This window comes from Astyanax mexicanus, chromosome 1 (assembly GCF_023375975.1).
Source record: "Astyanax mexicanus isolate ESR-SI-001 chromosome 1, AstMex3_surface, whole genome shotgun sequence".
NCBI lineage: Eukaryota > Metazoa > Chordata > Actinopteri > Characiformes > Acestrorhamphidae > Astyanax > Astyanax mexicanus.
This window is the reverse complement of record NC_064408.1, coordinates 1,347,501-1,366,568: the sequence shown is the minus strand read 5'-3', so window position 1 is coordinate 1,366,568 and position 19,068 is coordinate 1,347,501. Positions and strand designations below refer to the sequence as shown.

Sequence of the window (19,068 nt, the reverse complement as noted above, 5' to 3'; positions counted from 1 at the left end):
AGTGTTTGGCTGAAGTTCAGGAGGTTTTCGTTTAAGATTAACCAGCCCCTGAATGCAATAATCATACGTGAACTTCAGGTCATATCCAGCATTTCAAAAACGTCAAGTTGATGTCAAACGGCTCAATTTTGTTAAATTTGACCACATCACATTCTCCTAAGCCTTCTCTGAATTATTCCGGTTTTCATTGGAACAGTTGAGCTGTACATGAGCCTTCTTCAGCAGAAGCAGCAAGTGTTACTAATGGTTTTCTTAGTGACTGTGTTCCCAGCTACCTTGAGATCATTAACAAGCTCCTCCCTCCTTCATCAGGATCATCCTTACCCTCTTTATGTGGAGCTCCAGAGTAAGAGACTGTTTTTTCTTATACGTCTTCCATTTTTGAAATTATGACACCAACAGTGGTCTCCTTTCTCACTCAGCTTCTTGCTGAAGGTCTTGTAGCCCATTCCAGCTCGTTTATACAGATTTAGATTGCTTTCTTAAAGGGACAAGACTTATTTGTGTGGGGGCATCAGATTCCAAAAGTGCGATTCATACTTAGGAATTTCTCTGTACCTTAGAAAAACAATTTCTACAGGAATTATTGGAATATTTGCTATCAGGTGGATCTGTACAAGAAAAAAATCTGAAGTTTGGTTTACGGTTCATTTTGCCAAATGTAAAAGGTAGTGGAATCTTTACTGAAGCAGTAAAGCAGAGTTTGTGAAAATTACTGACATGGAGCATTTAGACAAATGTGGTTTATACTCAGCAACCGGGGTGTTGGCACATGTGGTTTGGGTCAATTCCTGTATTATACTCAGTGGTCGAGGTGTGGGAACATACAGCTTAGAACAATTCCTGTATTATACTTGGCAACCGGGGTATTGGAACATGCAACTTGGGTCAATTTCTGTATTATACTTGGCAACCAGGGTATTGGAACATGAAACTTGGGTCAATTCTTGTATTATACTTGGCAACCGTGGTAATGGAACATGCAACTTGGGTCAATTTCTGTATTATACTTGGCAACCGGGGTACTGGAACATGCAACTTGGATCAATTTCTGTTATATACTTGGCAACCGGGGTACTGGAACATGCAACTTGGATCAATTTCTGTATTATACTTGGCAACCGGGGTACTGGAACATGCAACTTGGGTCAATTTCTGTATTATACTTGGCAACCGGGGTACTGGAACATGCAACTTGGATCAATTTCTGTTATATACCCGGCAACCGGGGTATTGGTACATGCAACTTGGGTCAATTTCTGTATTATACTTGGCAACCGGGGTACTGGAACATGCAACTTGGATCAATTTCTGTTATATACTTGGCAACCGGGGTACTGGAACATGCAACTTGGATCAATTTCTGTTATATACCCGGCAACCGGGGTATTGGTACATGCAACTTGGGTCAATTTCTGTATTATACTTGGCAACCAGGGTATTGGAACATGCAACTTGGGTCAATTTCTGTATTATACCCGGCAACCGGGGTATTGGTACATGCAACTTGGGTCAATTTCTGTATTATATTTGGCAACCGGGGTATTGAAACATGCAACTTGGGTCAATTTCTGTTATATACTTGGCAACCGGGGTGTTGGAACATGCAACTTGGGTCAATTTCTGTTATATACTTGGCAACCGGGGTGTTAGAACATGCAACTTGGGTCAATTTTTGTTATATACTCAGCAGCCGGGGTATTGGAACATGAAGCTTGGGTCAATTTCTGTATTATACTCAGTAACCAGGGTGTTGACATATGCAGTTTGGGTCAATTTCTGTTATATACTTGGCAACCAGGGTATTGGAACATGCAACTTGGGTCAATTTCTGTATTATACTTGGCAACCGGGGTATTGGAACATGCAGTTTGGGTCCATTTCAGTATTATACTTAGCAACTGTGGTGTTAAAATATAAGTTCAGGTAAATTCCTGTATACTAGTATATAGTTAGTATATCTATAGTATACTTGGCAACCGGGATGTTTTAAAGGGCAGATTCCTGCAGTATAGTATACTTGGCAGCCGGGGTATTTGAACACAGAGCTCACGCAGATTCCCACATTATTCTTTAGTGTTAGTCCAGTGAATCCTGGCGTTTCCTCCTGTTTACTACAGAATCTCAGTGATGTACTGTGAGAATCTGAATCTGGGCTCAGGTGCTGAAAACAGCTGTTCTATCAGAAATCACAAGTCCAGACGTTTAAATTCACTTCTCACCTTCGATAATCACCAGCTGTCCCCCAACCTCCCACCCCCGGTTTGTCTCGGCTCGCTCAGCATCTCACACTATCTGCTAATTATTAAAGCCTCCCGGGACTTACCAGACACCAGAGAGCCAATCAGAGCTCCCATACAGCCAGCTGTGCCTCGATAAAATACATTATGGGTCCAAACGTTTGTAAAACAATCATTTTACTGAATGCATTTATAATAGAAGCTACTATAAAGAAGAATTAATGTGTTAAACAAAGTTAAATACACTTATTTGTAAAACAAATAACTCTACAAACTCAACATACTGTTCTGATTTCAGATTTAGTCTTATTAGATACTGGGTCTTTACACCACAATAGTGCGTAAAAGTGTTTCCCTGACTAAAAATAAAGCTCTCAGAGGCTTCTATAGGGAAGTGTAACTCCGGGTGAGAGATCTTTGAGCGCTAGCTCTTTCACAGTTCAGAGAAAAGTATTATCAGTCTGTAACCTCCTGCTGCTAACCCCAGCTAGCACTGCTGGAGAAGCATTAGCATTAGCCACTAAATGCGCTTAGTGCTTGTTCTTTCCTCATTCAGAGGTGAGTATAGCAGCCTGTAGCCTCCTGCTAGCCCTGGCTAGCACTACTGGAGCAGTATTAGCATTAGCCGCTAACTGCACTAAGCGCTAACTCTTTAATTGTTCAGAGGAGAGTATATCGGACTGTAGTCTGTAGTGTGTTTTCCGTGTTAAAACAAGCTACGTTGAACAAACCGCTAGCTAATATCACCCTGACTTTCCGGAAAACTCATGGTTCCTCAGTGTAGCTCTGTCGGGTGCATATACTAGCGCTAACCACAGCTAGTGATTAGCTGCTAATGCTAATGCTGCTGCACCCATCCTTAGTGTAAATCTGGAATTCTAAGCTTACTGTAAACAAACAGAAGCTCTTTACTCACCCAAATAAACAGTTTTCAGGAGAGAAATGTTTTTGTTAAGAATGACTTTTGTTTACTTAGCTTAAAAAACATGGCGACACCCCTGTTCCTTATTAGTGTTACATAATGCGTCTTATAATCAGCTGCATCTTATAGTGGGGAAAAATACAGTAAATGTGCTGCAGGATCCATACAGAACCTGTAGAACCTCCATAACCAACCATCTCAATCTCATCTTATATATTGTTTAGAGCATTGTTTCAATTATAGAACAGTTTTCCCCAATAAACTCTAATATATCATCATTATATTACAGCTATAAACTATTTACTATGTTATTCTTTGATCAATTTTATTTAATTTATCCAAAAAGTCACCAAAATGTCCTTTAATCTCTTCTTTAATTCTGTGAAATTCAGAACATCACATACAGTACATGAACCACCATGTAGGTAATACATCCAATATAATCTAACACACACACACACACACACACACACACACACCTGATTATACGTAATACATTCAGAAGAACACGTTCAGTCACTCAGTGAGGCTACAGACTGTAAATAAATACGGGACGCCTCATTGGTCCCTTTGTGACTCATCTCTTTCTATCCCTGTTATCTTGTCTTTAAACGCGACTTTCTATTGGTCACCGAAACAAAAAGGGGGCGGGGTGTAAACACTGAGTTCCCAATCAGTTTCACATTTATAACATAAAGATCAAAGCAGCAGATCAAAGGAAGTGTCTTATCTGATCAACAGAATCTGTGATCAGTAATCAATAATGTTGATTAGATTTTCCATCAATCTGCTCTTTTAATTACCACACACACACACACACACACACACACACACACACACACACACACAAATGAAAATAAACAACTTAAATGTACACAATATATCTATTGATTCTCAAATTAAGAGTCTTATATCATATTGTTGTAATTATAATTAGATTATTATATGTTTTAATTCATACAGACTATTTATAAAACATATAATGACTATTATTAATAATAATATTAACATTACAACACTGTTATTCAATTTAATTAATTGAAATGGAATTAATTGGTATTTTAAGGACATAACTTCACTTATTTAAAGAAATAAGGCGTGAGGGAAGCAAAATGTATGATATACCAACAATCAATGCACCATAAAATGTAAAATAAATCTATTTATCACATATTTATCACATTTACTCCCTTATTTACAAGGCCAATTACCCAGCCCACTCAATAGGACTCCCCCTACCCACCCAGAGGGAGCAAGGCCAACTGTGCTCTCTCGAGGCTCCGGCAGCTGATGGCAAGCTGCATGACCGGGATTCAAACCAGTGATCTCCTGATTATAGTAGCAGCGCTTTAGACCGCTGGACCAATCACAGCCCCTATAAGCTGTCATTTAATTATAACTGAAAATGTAACTGCATCATTCAGAACAAAATATTCTGTATTTTCACTTATTTAAACACTAAACAGATTATTTGGGCTGATTGACCAAATCATTTCGGCTGCTGAATTTCTATCTGGTGTATCCCTATTTTTATAATGTGCTATATTTTGATATCACATTTTTGTCCACTTCTAAACACACTATATTGATTAAAAATATGTGTTTATCCATCTAAATCAGCTGTTTCTGAATCTCTTCCATGTACACAGGTAATTATTATTATTATTATTATTACAAAATATTACAACACTGTTCCACCTCAGCTTATGCAATTGAATTAATTGAAATTGAATTAATTGGTAGTTTAAAGGACATAACTTATTTTTTATTTTTTATTTAAACAAATAATGCGTTAGGGAAGTAAAATTTTCTGACAGTAAAGAATGTACCATAATATTTAAAGTAAATAAGCAAAAAAATACAAATAAAATAAATAATAATAATAAACTTTGATTTGATTTTCAAAAATATAACTGCATCATTAATAACATTTTTTTATTTTATTTGGACACTAAACAGACAGAAAAATGTCGAGTTCTGAATATCTATCTGGTGTATCCCTATTTTTACCATGTCCTATATTTTGATATAAATGTTTTTTTTTCAATCTTAAACACAATATATTGACTAAATTGCCTAAAATATTTGTTCAACCATCTAAATCACTGAACTCAGCTGTTCCTGAATTATTATTCCACATACACAGGTAAATTATATTATTATAATTATTAATTGGTGTTTTAAAGACAAAACTTTACTTATTTATACAAATAAGGTGTGAGGACAGTTAAAATATCTGTCAGGGAAAAATGCTCAAGAACACTTAAAATAAATGATCAAAATGTGCTATATTTGGATAAATTTTTTTTGTCCACTTCTAAACACACTATATTGACTAAATTGCCAAAAATATTCATTCATCCATCTAAATCATTAAACTCAGGTGTGTCTCGGGTCATCGTCATGCTGGAAGACCCAGCCACGTCTTTAATCTTCAGATGCTCTTATTGAGGGAAGCTGGGAATGCTGCAGAATGCAGAACCTGTGCATATATTTAATCATAATGAGAAACCGATATATTGTGCACATTTATAATAATGTGTTTTTCCACTTTATCAGTGCAGAAATTAAAATGCTGCCCCTTTTCAAGTCTTTGAGATATTATTAATACACATATATATTTATATATATATTTATATATTCGACTGTACACACTGACCCAGACTCTTATTATGGCTTTCAAGTATCAGAGTGACAAAAACATATAGTAAACAGGAGCAGCATAGATTTATAACACACACACACACACACACACACACACACACACATCGGAAAATACACAATACGAGGAGGTGTGAGGTTAAAGGTCAGGGTCTAGTCCTCCAGACTGCGGAAGGAGTTCTGCATGTCCTCCAGGAGCTGAGCGTAATCCGCCTTAATCTTCCCCTCCCCCTCCTTCACCGGGTCCTACACACACACACACACACACACACACACATTAATATCAAACAATAATTACACTTTGTTTTCTGTCATTTTAAAGAAATGTATTTTGGAGCCCCCTAATGGCCACTCTGCCATTTACAGGTTTATGTTTGAGTAAAATGAACATTGTTGTTTTATTCTATAAACTACAGACAACATTTCTCCCAAATTACAAATAAAAATATTCTCATTTAGAGCATTTATTTACAGAAAATGAGAAATGACTGAAATAACAAAAAAGATGCAGAGCTTTCAGACCTCAAATAATGCAAAGAAAACAAGTTCATATTCATAAAGTTTTAAGAGTTCAGAAATAATCAATATTTGGTGGAATAACCCTGGTTTTTAATCACAGTTACAAAAAAATCAGTGTCTCAGAAAATTAGATTATTATATTATACACTCAGTGTGGGCAGTGTGCCAAGTCCTGCTGGAAAATGAAATCCAGCATCTCTATAAGAAGCATGAAGTGCTGTAAGATTTTGTGGGAAAACAAAACTGTACTGACTTTAGACTTGATAATAAAACACAGTGGATCAACACCAGCAGATGACAGACATGACTCTCCAAACCATCACTGATTGGTGGAAACTTCACACTAGACCTGGAGCAGTTTGGACTGTGTGTCTCTCCTCATCTGCTGGTCTCTGAACTGCAGAGTGAAACTGAAACTAAACGTACAGGATTCAGTTTTACCTTAAACTTCATGGAGCTGATGCGGTACAGGATCTCGCCCATGTGCTCGCGGATCATCGCCCAGGTGATCTTGTTGTCGCTCTGAGCCGTCGTCTCCACCGCGTGACGAGCCATGTCGTAAAACGCTATCATATTAGAGAGGATCCCCACGGTCTTATAGAACGGACAGAACCTGGAGAAACAGAGATATTGGTAAATGTTTGTTAAAAGTCTCATTCCATTGTTTTTTTGTATTCATTTTAAAAGTCTAGATGTGTCTCTAGTATGAATGAATGCCATGTGAGCTGTTTTAGTGAAAGAAAGTGTTCCGGTGATCCAGTATAACACTGCTTTAGTCCGATAGAGGAGTGGAGGGTGGTTAGAAACGACAGGATTTCAACTCTTCAGCTCATGAATATTCAAACATGCAAACATATCGCCTCTGATTGGCTAACAGCACTGCAACACCAGGAGGCAGCGAGACGAACAACAGTTAGAAATGTTTTAAAATAAAGACATTTTTACACTAATAACAGTCTTTACAATGTCATATGTTACTTTATAACATGTGTAATAATGCCCTGCTAAGTGCAGTTCAGCCACTGATCTAGTCTTAGAGTCTCTGTAAAACACCAAATCCACCGGAGATCCTATTTAAACCTGTAGTTACTTACACACAGAGGTGGGTAGAGTCCAGGTCCAGAAACTAAAAATCCACCCCGGGGTTTTGTTGGCCGAGCTGCAGCAGATGAACAAAACCCGGGGTGGATTTTTACATTTCACCTATTGCGCAATTTCCTTTCTCTCTCTACCAATCACGTGAAGGCCAATTTATACTTCTGCGTCACGTTCAAATTGCAGAGCGTTGCAGAGTTGAGGACGCACGAATGAAATAGTAAAAATCGTGATCAGCTGCGTAGGGCGCTCGCACAGGATACACCATAAACTACTCACTGACTCAACACAGTAAACCAGCCTTAAAACAAACACTGAATCTTTATTCTCACCGAAATAAACATCACATCATAAAACTATATTTTAGTATTGCTAATAATGTTGTAATAATGTGGGTAAAAAATGTGGGTTTTCTAGAATTAAATGTTGTAAATTTCCTGAAAAGTCTATTTCTAAGTACAACAGGGAGCCAGTACAGTGTTTCTCAGGTGTGTGATTTACCTGTCGTAAAGTGTGTGTTTCTCAGGTGTGTGTGTGTTTCTCAGGTGTGTGATGTACCTGTCATAAGGTGTGTGTTTCTCAGGTGTGTGTGTGTATGTGTGTTTCTCAGGTAAGTGTGATTTACCTTTCGCAAGGTGTGTGTATTACTCAGGTGTGTGTGTGTATATTCTCAGGTGTGTGATGTATCTGTCGTAAGGTGTGTGTGTTTCTCAGGTGTGTGAGTTACCTGTCATAAGGTGTGTGTTTCTCAGGTGTGTGTGTGTATGTGTGTTTCTCAGGTAAGTGTGATTTACCTGTCGCAAGGTGTGTGTGTTACTCAGGTGTGTGTGTTACTCAGGTGTGTGTGTATATTCTCAGGTGTGTGATGTATCTGTCGTAAGGTGTGTGTGTGTTTCTCAGGTGTGTGTGATGTACCTGTCGTAAGGTGTGTGTGTTTCTCAGGTGTGTGATGTACCTGTCATAAGGTGTGTGTGTTTCTCAGGTGTGTGTGATGTACCTGTCATAAGGTGTGTGTGTTTCTCAGGTGTGTGATGTACCTGTCATAAGGTGTGTGTGTTTCTCAGGTGTGTGTGATGTACCTGTCATAAGGTGTGTGTGTTTCTCAGGTGTGTGTGATGTACCTGTCATAAGGTGTGTGTGTTTCTCAGGTGTGTGTGATGTACCTGTCATAAGGTGTGTGTGTTTCTCAGGTGTGTGTGATGTACCCGTCATAAGGTGTGTGTGTTTCTCAGGTGTGTGTGATGTACCTGTCGTAAGGTGTGTGTGTGTTTCTCAGGTGTGTGTGATGTACCTGTCGTAAGGTGTGTGTGTTTCTCAGGTGTGTGTGATGTACCTGTCATAAGGTGTGTGTGTTTCTCAGGTGTGTGTGATGTACCTGTCATAAGGTGTGTGTGTGTTTCTCAGGTGTGTGTGATGTACCTGTCGTAAGGTGTGTGTGTTTCTCAGGTGTGTGTGATGTACCTGTCGTAAGGTGTGTGTGTGTTTCTCAGGTGTGTGTGATGTACCTGTCATAAGGTGTGTGTGTTTCTCAGGTGTGTGTGATGTACCTGTCATAAGGTGTGTGTGTGTTTCTCAGGTGTGTGTGATGTACCCGTCATAAGGTGTGTGTGTTTCTCAGGTGTGTGTGATGTACCTGTCGTAAGGTGTGTGTGTTTCTCAGGTGTGTGTGATGTACCTGTCATAAGGTGTGTGTGTTTCTCAGGTGTGTGTGATGTACCTGTCGTAAGGTGTGTGTGTGTTTCTCAGGTGTGTGTGATGTACCTGTCATAAGGTGTGTGTGTTTCTCAGGTGTGTGTGATGTACCTGTCATAAGGTGTGTGTGTTTCTCAGGTGTGTGTGATGTACCTGTCATAAGGTGTGTGTGTTTCTCAGGTGTGTGTGATGTACCTGTCATAAGGTGTGTGTGTGTTTCTCAGGTGTGTGTGATGTACCTGTCGTAAGGTGTGTGTGTGTTTCTCAGGTGTGTGTGATGTACCTGTCGTAAGGTGTGTGTGTGTTTCTCAGGTGTGTGTGATGTACCTGTCGTAAGGTGTGTGTTTCTCAGGTGTGTGATGTACCTGTCGTAAGGTGTGTGTGTGTTTCTCAGGTGTGTGTGATGTACCTGTCGTAAGGTGTGTGTGTGTTTCTCAGGTGTGTGTGATGTACCTGTCGTAAGGTGTGTATCCGTTCTGCTGCAGGAAGTCATCTTTGATGAGCTTCGCCACTTCCAGCGTGATTTTATCAGTTTCAGCCAAAGAAGCCTGAAAACAAACACACACACACACACACACACACACACACACACACACATACATACACACACACACACACACACCTTAGCAGTGGTCAGTGGGCGGGGTTAACTGCTGCAGGTTGAATGAGTGAAGCTAATCTCTGGCTGTGTTTGATAGGTGGTTAACAGGATCAGGGGGTGGGGTTTAACTGTTGCAGGCTGAATGGGTGGAGCTAATCTCTGACTGCATTTAATTGGTGGTTAAGAGGATCAGGGGGCGGGGTTAACTGTTGCAGGCTGTATGGGTGGATCTAATCTCTGACTGCGTCTGATTGGTGGTTAACAGGATCAGGGGGCGGGGTTAACTTCTGCATGCTGAATGGGTGGAGCTAATCTCTGACTGTGTTTGATTGGTGGTTAAGAGGATAGGGGGGTGGGGTTAACTGTTGCAGGCTGAATAGGTGGAGCTAAACGTGTCCTTGCGTCTGATTGGTGGTTGGGGGCAGGGGGGCGGTACCTTCCCGACGAGCTGGACGATCTCGGCGAGGTCCTCCTCCTCCTGCAGGATCTCCTTGGCTTTGGTTCTGAGGGGGACGAACTCGGGGAAGTGTTTATCGTAATACTCGTCCAGAGCGCGAGTATATTTACTGTAGCTGATCAACCAGTTCACCGACGGGAAGTGCTTCCTCTGAGCCAGCTTCTTATCCAGACCCCAGAACACCTGACGCACAGGTACACGAATATTATACATACAGTCCCCTTCAAAAACACTGAAACAGTGAGAAAAATCCATTTATTTCTGCTGTAAACGATGGGGTTTTACATTAAAAGATAAATATTTCAGCTTTTACACTTGCTTTAAAACATATTCATACCTTTAGAACTTTTCCACATTTTATCACCTTAAAACCACAAACTTACATGTATTCTATAGAGATTTTTTTTTGTATAATTTTATTTCTATTTTTTCCCCATTTTCTCCCCAATTTTGTACAGCCAATTACCCAACCCACTCATTAGAACGCCCCCTATCACAGACTCCGCCCCTTTTTTTAACCTTTTTGCCGAGCAGCATCACAGCGCTAACGTTCGGAGGAAAGCGTTCACAGCGACTCGGTTCTGATACATCAGCTCACAGACGCCCTGTGCTGCAGACATCACCCTTTAGTGATGTGGGGAGAGAGCGCCATCTACTGTACCCACCCGGAGGGAGCAGGGCCAATTTTGATCGCCGGCAGCTTGATGGCATATTGACATTTTAAGTGATAGAGAAACACAAAGTATTGTTTAAGTGTGAAGTGGAATGAAAACGATACATGGTTTTTAATTTTCTTTTCATCCAATAAAAATCTGAAAAGTGTCAAAGGGTCAAAGGTTGCTGATTGTCGTAAAACATGAGCTTTAGGGTTTTTCCCTTTACAGAACTCACAATGCTAGTTTCATCAACTGCTGTGGTTTTCCTCGATCTATCTGTTCAACATCTGTTACTCAGTACACCAGTGACGACTTTCTTCTTCAGGTCATTCTAAATGGTTGTTCTCTCAGCTTTACAGCTGCTTGTTTTTCATCCATAGACTCGCACATCTCTCTGGTTTTAATGTTACTGGTTACTCCTCTAACTATAAATATATAAAAGCTCAGTCTGAACAGATAAAACCCAAATCTGATACTGAGAGTTCAGACTTTAAGCGCTGTTTAATTTAATGTTTAAATAATTAATGTATCAGTATACACCTGAGCAACAAAACACACCTGAGAGTCCAATACTTTTGCGCCATTCTAGGGCTGGACAATACGCCAGAAATCTGTATTACGATATATTTCTAGTTTAGGTTGATATAATGTTATTCTGATATCAATATGAAAAGTATGAACAGTATAAAAGCTAGATTACCAGCTGATAGATTTGCTGGTAAAAATATTAAAATCACAATTTTTAAAGATCAGTTACACAGAATTTATCCTATTTTGACAAAATACATTAGCAGCAAAGGCATATTCTGATTTTCTGCTATTTAAAATGTGCAGCTGTTGTTCTTCAAAGAGTAACTAACCCTCTGATTTTAGCTGACTCCACCCTCAGCTCAAATTTTACAATATTAAAAAAAATAAATCATATTTTAATGTTCTAATCAAGATGTTTTCAGTCTACAGCAGAAACACAGGGATCAGTCTCGCTGTATATAGAGGAAGCAGGTGGTCAGTGAGGTGAGGTGGATTTACCTGTACAATACCCAGTGTAGCGGAGGTAACAGGATCAGAGAAGTCACCACCAGGGGGCGATACACTGCAGAACACACACACACACTCCATACTGTTACTGTCTATTAGTAATTTATAACCACAGCACTTATACTTTTATATACAGCACCTGTCAAAAGTTTGGATACACCTTCTGATTCAGTGTTTTTATTACTATTATATTATTTTCCTACATAGTAAATGAACAGTAAAGTGATTCATCAGATTATGAAGGAACACATAACAGGGTTCATACACTTTTTATCAAATACATTTCCATTTTGATTTTTGAATGACTTTTTCATACCTTTAAGGCAAATTTTCATGACCATATGACGAACAATAAATCCAAAAATCAACTGAAACTATGATCAAAATTAAATCTACAGTCATATGAAAAAGTTTGGGCACCCCTATTAATCTTAATCTTAATCGTTAATCAAAATATTTGGGTGTTTGAACAGCCATTTCTGTTTGATATATCTAATAACTGATGGACACAGTAATATTTCAGGATTGAAATGAGGTTTATTGTACTAACAGAAAATGTGCAATATGCATTAAACCAAAATTTGACCGGTGCAAAAGTATGAGCACCCTTATCATTTTATTGACTTGAAGTGCGCTGTATTGTTGAGCGATGCACAGTGACACCATCTGCAGCAAGATGATGCTGCAGCTCTTTGGAGGTGGTCTGTGGATTGTCCTTGACTGTTCTCACCATTCTTCTTCTCTGCCTTTCTGATATTTTTCTTGGCCTGCCACTTCTGGGCTTAACAAGAACTGTCCCTGTGCTCTTCCATTTCCTTACTATGTTCCTCACAGTGGAAACTGACAGGTTAAATCTCCCCTTATCCTTATATCCTTCCCCTGAACAACTATGTTGAACAATCTTTGTTTTTAGATCATTTGAGAGTTGTTTTGATGAGCCCATGATGCCACTCTTCAGAGGAGATTCAAATAGGAGAACAACTTGCAATTGGCCACCTTAAATACCTTTTCTCATGATTGGATACACCTGGCTATGAAGTTCAAAGCTCAATGAGGTTACCAAACCAATTTTGTGCTTCAGTAAGTCAGTAAAAAGTAGTTAGGAGTATTCAAATCAGTAAAATGATAAGGGTGCCCATACTTTTGCACCAGTCAAATTTTGGTTTAATGCATATTGCACATTTTCTGTTAGTACAATAAACCTCATTTCAATCCTGAAACTTTCAGGGTATTTTTAATTTTCCTAAACTTATCCAGGCCTGGAAATTGCTATTTTTAAATTCCATGACTTTACCAGGTTTTTCATGACCGTATGAACCCTGACATAATGAATCATGTAAAAAATACTCCGTGAAGTATTTAGATACTCTTATCTGTGGAGCTGTTTTTTTAACTTGTGGTTTCTGAGGCTGGAAACTCTGATAAACTCATCCTGTACAACAGAGGAAACTCTCGCTCTTCTATCCTTTCCTGGGGTGAAGTCCTGATGAGTGCCAGTTCCATCATTATAACATTTTTCATGGTATTTGGGGTGACTGTACTTGAGGATACTTTCATAGTTAGTTACTACTTAGTTGAGTAGTTGTTGCTTCTCATAACCTGGATTAGAACATTACTCAAATATTCACTATTCACTGTATACCTGTAACTCTACCTCTTGACAAGTTCAGCACAGCTGTTAACTGAAAGCCTGGTTAACTTAAATTCTAAAATGTAAAAGTTATTCTGGATTAAACAAGTTTATCAAGGCCTAGATTAATTTAGTAATCTACAATACAGAAAATATAAAAAAATAAAAAAACACTAAATTTAGGGTGTGAAGGAGCAGCTATATAACTGCCTCTATAGGAAAAAGGCTTCACTGCATCAGCTGCCGGAGCCAGAGAGAGCAACTGTATGAGCAAAACCCATTACAGGTAAAATCCAACACATCTTGTAACCTTCATTTCTTAGTCATTTTATCTTCACTACTTTACTTTAACTGATGCTCTCAAACACTTTATTAAGAGACAAGAAATTCAAGTAATTAACTCTTGATGAGTTCAGCACAGCTGTTAACTGAAAGCCTGAATTCCAGGTGACTCTACCTCATAAAACTGACTGAGAAAATCCAGCAGAGATGATAAAAACTGATCATCTAAACAAGAAGAATGTATTCTGGTTTATTTAGTAAATAATTTTCTACGTTTTTTTTTTTTTGTTATAGTTTGGATGAGTTTAGTATTAATTTACATAAAAACCGTCGAGCACGAGAACGAATAGGTAGGATAGTTTTAGAGCAGATTGTAAAATTAATTTCTTGGAAATGCATGAATTCCATAAACACACAAACATTCCACAAAACATTTTACTATTGGTTCTCGTGCTCGACGGTTGATTTATTGTGCATAAAATTCAAGATGACGGCACCGGAGATTTATCTACACTATGGGATATAAAAGTGGTTTTAATAAGCTTTTAGTTCAGTTTTAAAGCTCTAAATGAATCGTTTTAAATATCAGGACTCTCCGGATTCTACCAATGAAATGTGGAGCTACTTTGAGCTGAATAACGGTGTAAAAAGCAGTTTAGTGATTTATCTGCAGGGTAAAATATGCCCCATTAACACTCCTTCTAAAGCTAAAGTTTGGGTAAAGAGCAGAAAATACTGGATGTCAGAAAACTGCAGGAGAGCGGAGGAGACAATAACAACTTTATATCTTGTTTTAATAAATACACCCAAAATCCATCATTTTACACTGAACTTCTCCTTTAAGCCACTTAGACTGTGTTCACATTACCAGGCTGAAGTGACTCAAATCTGATTTTTTGCTCAGTGTGGCTCAGATCAGATTTTTTCATGGCTGTGTGAACGTAATCCGTGTATCATTCGTTCATTTGATATTCAATTGAGAATCAAAATCGGAAAATTAAAAAACCAATTCGTTTTTTCGTTTTTTCGTTTTTGAATATAATACCAAAAAACGAATAACGGCTTGTATTTTGTATTTTTATTTGGTTATCCAAACAAAAATTGGAAATTTAAAAAACGGACCAGGAGCCGAATTTGATTTTGATTTTGATTGCCATCAGCTCCAGGAAATACAGCTACGTTGTTGTCATCAGTGATGTAGACACTGGGACCGTGTACCTTTTCAAATGAAAACAGTGAGGGAAGAAGTTTACTACACCATGTATAGACTAACCAGCTAGCTAGCTAGGTTAGTTAGCCAGCTAGTCACGTATATAAAAAAGTATGTAGGCGGCAATTCACAGAATAACATTAACTAAATATGACATTTAGCTACGGAACGTTAGACAAACACCTGAAAGATCCTGCCGATTTTTTCTGTTGTCATATCGTCTTCTTTCACTGCAACGCGTTTAGTTCCTCTGAACAAGATAAAACTCTCCATCCTCAACTCCATCCAAAGCCTACAGCAATACAGACTGTGTAGATAACACTGCAGTGAACTCCCGCGCAACAGAAACCCACCAAGAATAAACAAATCAGTAACTTCCGGGGCACACAAATGGGTCAAGTTCAAAATCAAAATCAAATTCGGCTCCTGGTCCGTTTTTTAAATTTCCAATTTTTGTTTGGATAACCAAATAAAAATACAAAATACAAGCCGTTATTCGTTTTTTGGTATTATATTCAAAAACGAAAAAACGAAAAAACGAATTGGTTTTTTAATTTTCCGATTTTGATTCTCAATTGAATATCAAATGAACGAATGATACACGGATTGAACGTGCCAAATCCGATTCTTTTTCTAATCAGATTTAAATCACTTTCACATGTGGTCCTAAATCAGATGCGTATTAGATCCACGGACATGTGACACGAATGTGAACGGTTAAATCTGAATTCATGCTTCTGAATTTTTGCTTTTACACACGCGCTACTGGCTTCTTTCTTTAAAGAGTTCTCCTTTATGACATATTACATTTTTTTTACTAAATAGGAGAGTATTCCATTAAATCCTCTGCTTTGTGCTGCTGTCGGTTTGATGCTGTAGCGCCCCCTGGTGTTGAGGTGGTGTACTCACGCTCCTACGATGCTGACGCTGCCCTCTCTCTCCGGGTTCCCCAGGCACTTCACTCGCCCCGCCCGCTCATAAAACGACGCCAACCTGGCGCCCAGGTACGCCGGGTACCCGCTGTCTGCAGGGGAATAACACAGCAGTGTTAGAACTGGGTGTAAATACGTCTGAATCATATATATATACACGTTTTATTCTATAAACTAAAGACAACATTTCTCCCAAATTCCAAATAAAAATATTCTCATTTAGAGCATTTATTTACAGAAAATGAGAAATGACTGAAATAACAAAAAAGATGCAGAACTTTCAGACCTCAAATAATACAAAGAAAACAAGATCATATTCATAAAGTTTTAAGAGTTCAGAAATAATCAATATTTGGTGGAATAATCCTGGTTTTTAATCACAGTTTTTTTCATGCATCTTGGCATCATGTTCTCCTCCACCAGTCTTACACACTGCTTTTGGATAACTTTATGCTGCTTTACTCCTGGTGTAAAAATTCAAGCAGTTCAGTTTGGTGGTTTGATGGTTTGTGATCATCCAAATATTTTTAGCATATCAGCTCTATTCAGCACCGGGTTATCGACATAAACTAAAATATATATCCTAGTACAGATTTGTAGCGTATCGTCCAGCTGTAGATAAATTAATCAATAAACTGTGAGAAATGTGAGATTTAATGATGCGTCGAATCATAATCATAATCACAATCAAGATACAAAGAATAGAGTATACAGATCTGCAGTATTAAAAACAGGCCAAAAAAAAAACTTAAGCTTTGAAACTTTGGTTAAGAGGCGGAGTTTGTGTTCTTGTCTGTGATTGGTGGAGCTGTGCGTACCTGCCGGCATTTCAGCCAATCGTCCGGAGATTTCTCTCAGAGCCTCGGCCCAACGGGAGGTGGAGTCCGCCATCATACTCACATTATAACCCATATCTCTAAAATACTCCGACAGAGTAATACCTGCAAACACACACACACAATATTATTATTATTATTCTACAACTAAACAAAGTTTAAATAATTCCAAAAAAAACAGAACATTTATTTTTGTAGGTGAAATTTCATTGATAAAATTGGACAATTCAGTAATAACACAAATAGAATAGAATAAATACAGTAGAATAGAGTAGTACAGTAGAATTACTCCAAAAGTATACTTAGTATGAATTTAGTGCAAATTTATATCATTTTAATTACAAATAAGTAGTAATTAAGTACTAATTATTGGTTCCAAAATAACATAACTTAAGTATACTTCTTTTTTACAAGGGTTCCCTTACATCTGGCGTAAAACTCAAAATACAAACATGTAGAATTTCAGAAAAAGAACTGAATCATACTGATGTAAATGTAAAACACGGTGGTGGTAGTGCTGTGTGTTGTAATGATCTGGGGCTGCTGGGTAAAACTTGCTGTAATAGATGGAAGCAACCTGACCTCAAGCTCAGGAGTGCTTTACTTGGGTTCTGCAGCAGGACAATGACCCAAAGCTCACAAACCCACACTAAAGTTCACCGTCTCTGAATGGATTAAACACTAAACTAAATGAAGGTTTTGGAGTTAAAGATCTAGTTAAAATCTGAATGATTGAGATGCTGTGGATGATCTTAAACCGTTTTATGCTGGAAAATAAAATCCAGTGTGTCTGAATTAAAATAATTCTGTAAAGAAGAGTGGAACTAAATTGATCCACAGAGATGAGAGAGAATCAATATCAGTTATCAGTAAAACTTAAACAACACTTTTTCACCCTTAATAAATGAAATTAACATTTAAAAACTGCTTTTTATATTTACTCAGGTTATATCTGTTTGATATCAAAATGTGTTTGTTAATCTGAAAAATGCAAATATAACAAAAAAAACAATACAAATACTTTTTATATTGTAAAACGATTGGAACATAAAGATGCACAAATCTCATAATCACAGAGAAAAACATTAAAATAAAATACTATAAACATGGGGTCGGTAGTTACCGGTGTAGATGGAGGCCTCTCGAGCTGCTACAGGCATGTTGGAGGTGTTGGCCACCAGCGCTGTTCTCTTCATTATACTCTCCACCTTACCGTCCACCTCCATCGTCAGCTGATCCACACAAACAACACAACAAAAAAAAACACTTTTATTCACACTTACCGACCTGCTGCTACTGATCCTGATCCAGATAACTGGAGAAAAGTTCATATAAAGGTTATTTCACATTAACTAAACTCCATCCTAATAAAATACAGCTGAATGTGATTTATTAGTCTGTGTTCACACTGTAAGTGAATTCTAAAGTGGATTCAATTATTTTAATGTGAAGCTGAAATTAAATTATTTATCTGTGTTCACACTAAGTGAATTCTAAAGCAGACAAAGTTCGATTAGGGTGAAGCTGAAAAAGAAATCATACACAAACAGCTGATTCCACTTTCAGTTTCACTTTAACAGGGTTAAGTCCACTTTAGAATTCACTTACAGTGTTAAATGAAATTAAAGTAAACCATGTGTATGTTCACTGTTCGCTGTTTTTGTTCAACAGAACTAAGTCTACTTTAGAATTCACCTACAGTGTAAAGTGAAACTGAATTTAACCATTTTTGTGTTCACATTGTAAGTTAATTCTGAAGTGGACTCAGTTCTGATAAAGTGAAGCTGAAACTGAATAAGTTATAACAAACCTAGTGATGTTTGTGTTCACACTCTAAGTGAATTCTAAAGTGGATTCAATTATTTTAAAGTGAAGCTGAAATTAAGTGAATTCTAAAGCAGACAAAGTTCGGTTAGGGTGAAGCTGAAAAAGAAATCACACACAAACAGCTGAGTCCACTTCAGAATTCACTTACAGTGTTAAATGAAATTGAAGTAAACCATGTGTGTTTTCACACTGTAAGTGAATTCTAAAGTGGACTTAACCCTGTTAAAGTGAAACTGAAACAAAATCAGAATCAGAAACCGAACCGAATATAACCAAGCCTCAGTGATCTTTGTGTTTACATTTTAAGTAAATTCTAAAGTGGACTCAGCTTTGTTAAAAGGAAACTTAAAGTGAAACTCAAAGCTGTTTTTGTTTTGTTCTACTTTAGAATTCACCTACAGCGTAAAGTGAAACTGAATTAAACCATTTTTGTGATCACATTGTAGGTGAATTCTGAAGTGGATTTGATC

General features: G+C 37.9%; 1 protein-coding gene across 1 annotated transcript in view; it reads right to left on the bottom strand.

The window, feature by feature from the left end:
- Positions 1-3,517: 3,517 nt before the first annotated feature.
- LOC103045016 (V-type proton ATPase catalytic subunit A-like) overlaps positions 3,518-19,068 on the bottom strand; it is a 26,869-nt gene continuing 11,318 nt past the window's right edge. The window contains exons 8-15 of the mRNA XM_022664226.2: positions 17,895-18,003; positions 16,754-16,876; positions 15,913-16,027; positions 11,873-11,936; positions 10,167-10,370; positions 9,583-9,677; positions 6,784-6,955; positions 3,518-6,069 (exon numbers count right to left, since the gene is read on the bottom strand). Of these exons, the coding sequence (XP_022519947.1) occupies positions 5,977-6,069; positions 6,784-6,955; positions 9,583-9,677; positions 10,167-10,370; positions 11,873-11,936; positions 15,913-16,027; positions 16,754-16,876; positions 17,895-18,003 (975 nt within the window). The 3' untranslated portion in view covers positions 3,518-5,976. The remainder of the gene's footprint in view (positions 6,070-6,783; positions 6,956-9,582; positions 9,678-10,166; positions 10,371-11,872; positions 11,937-15,912; positions 16,028-16,753; positions 16,877-17,894; positions 18,004-19,068) is intronic.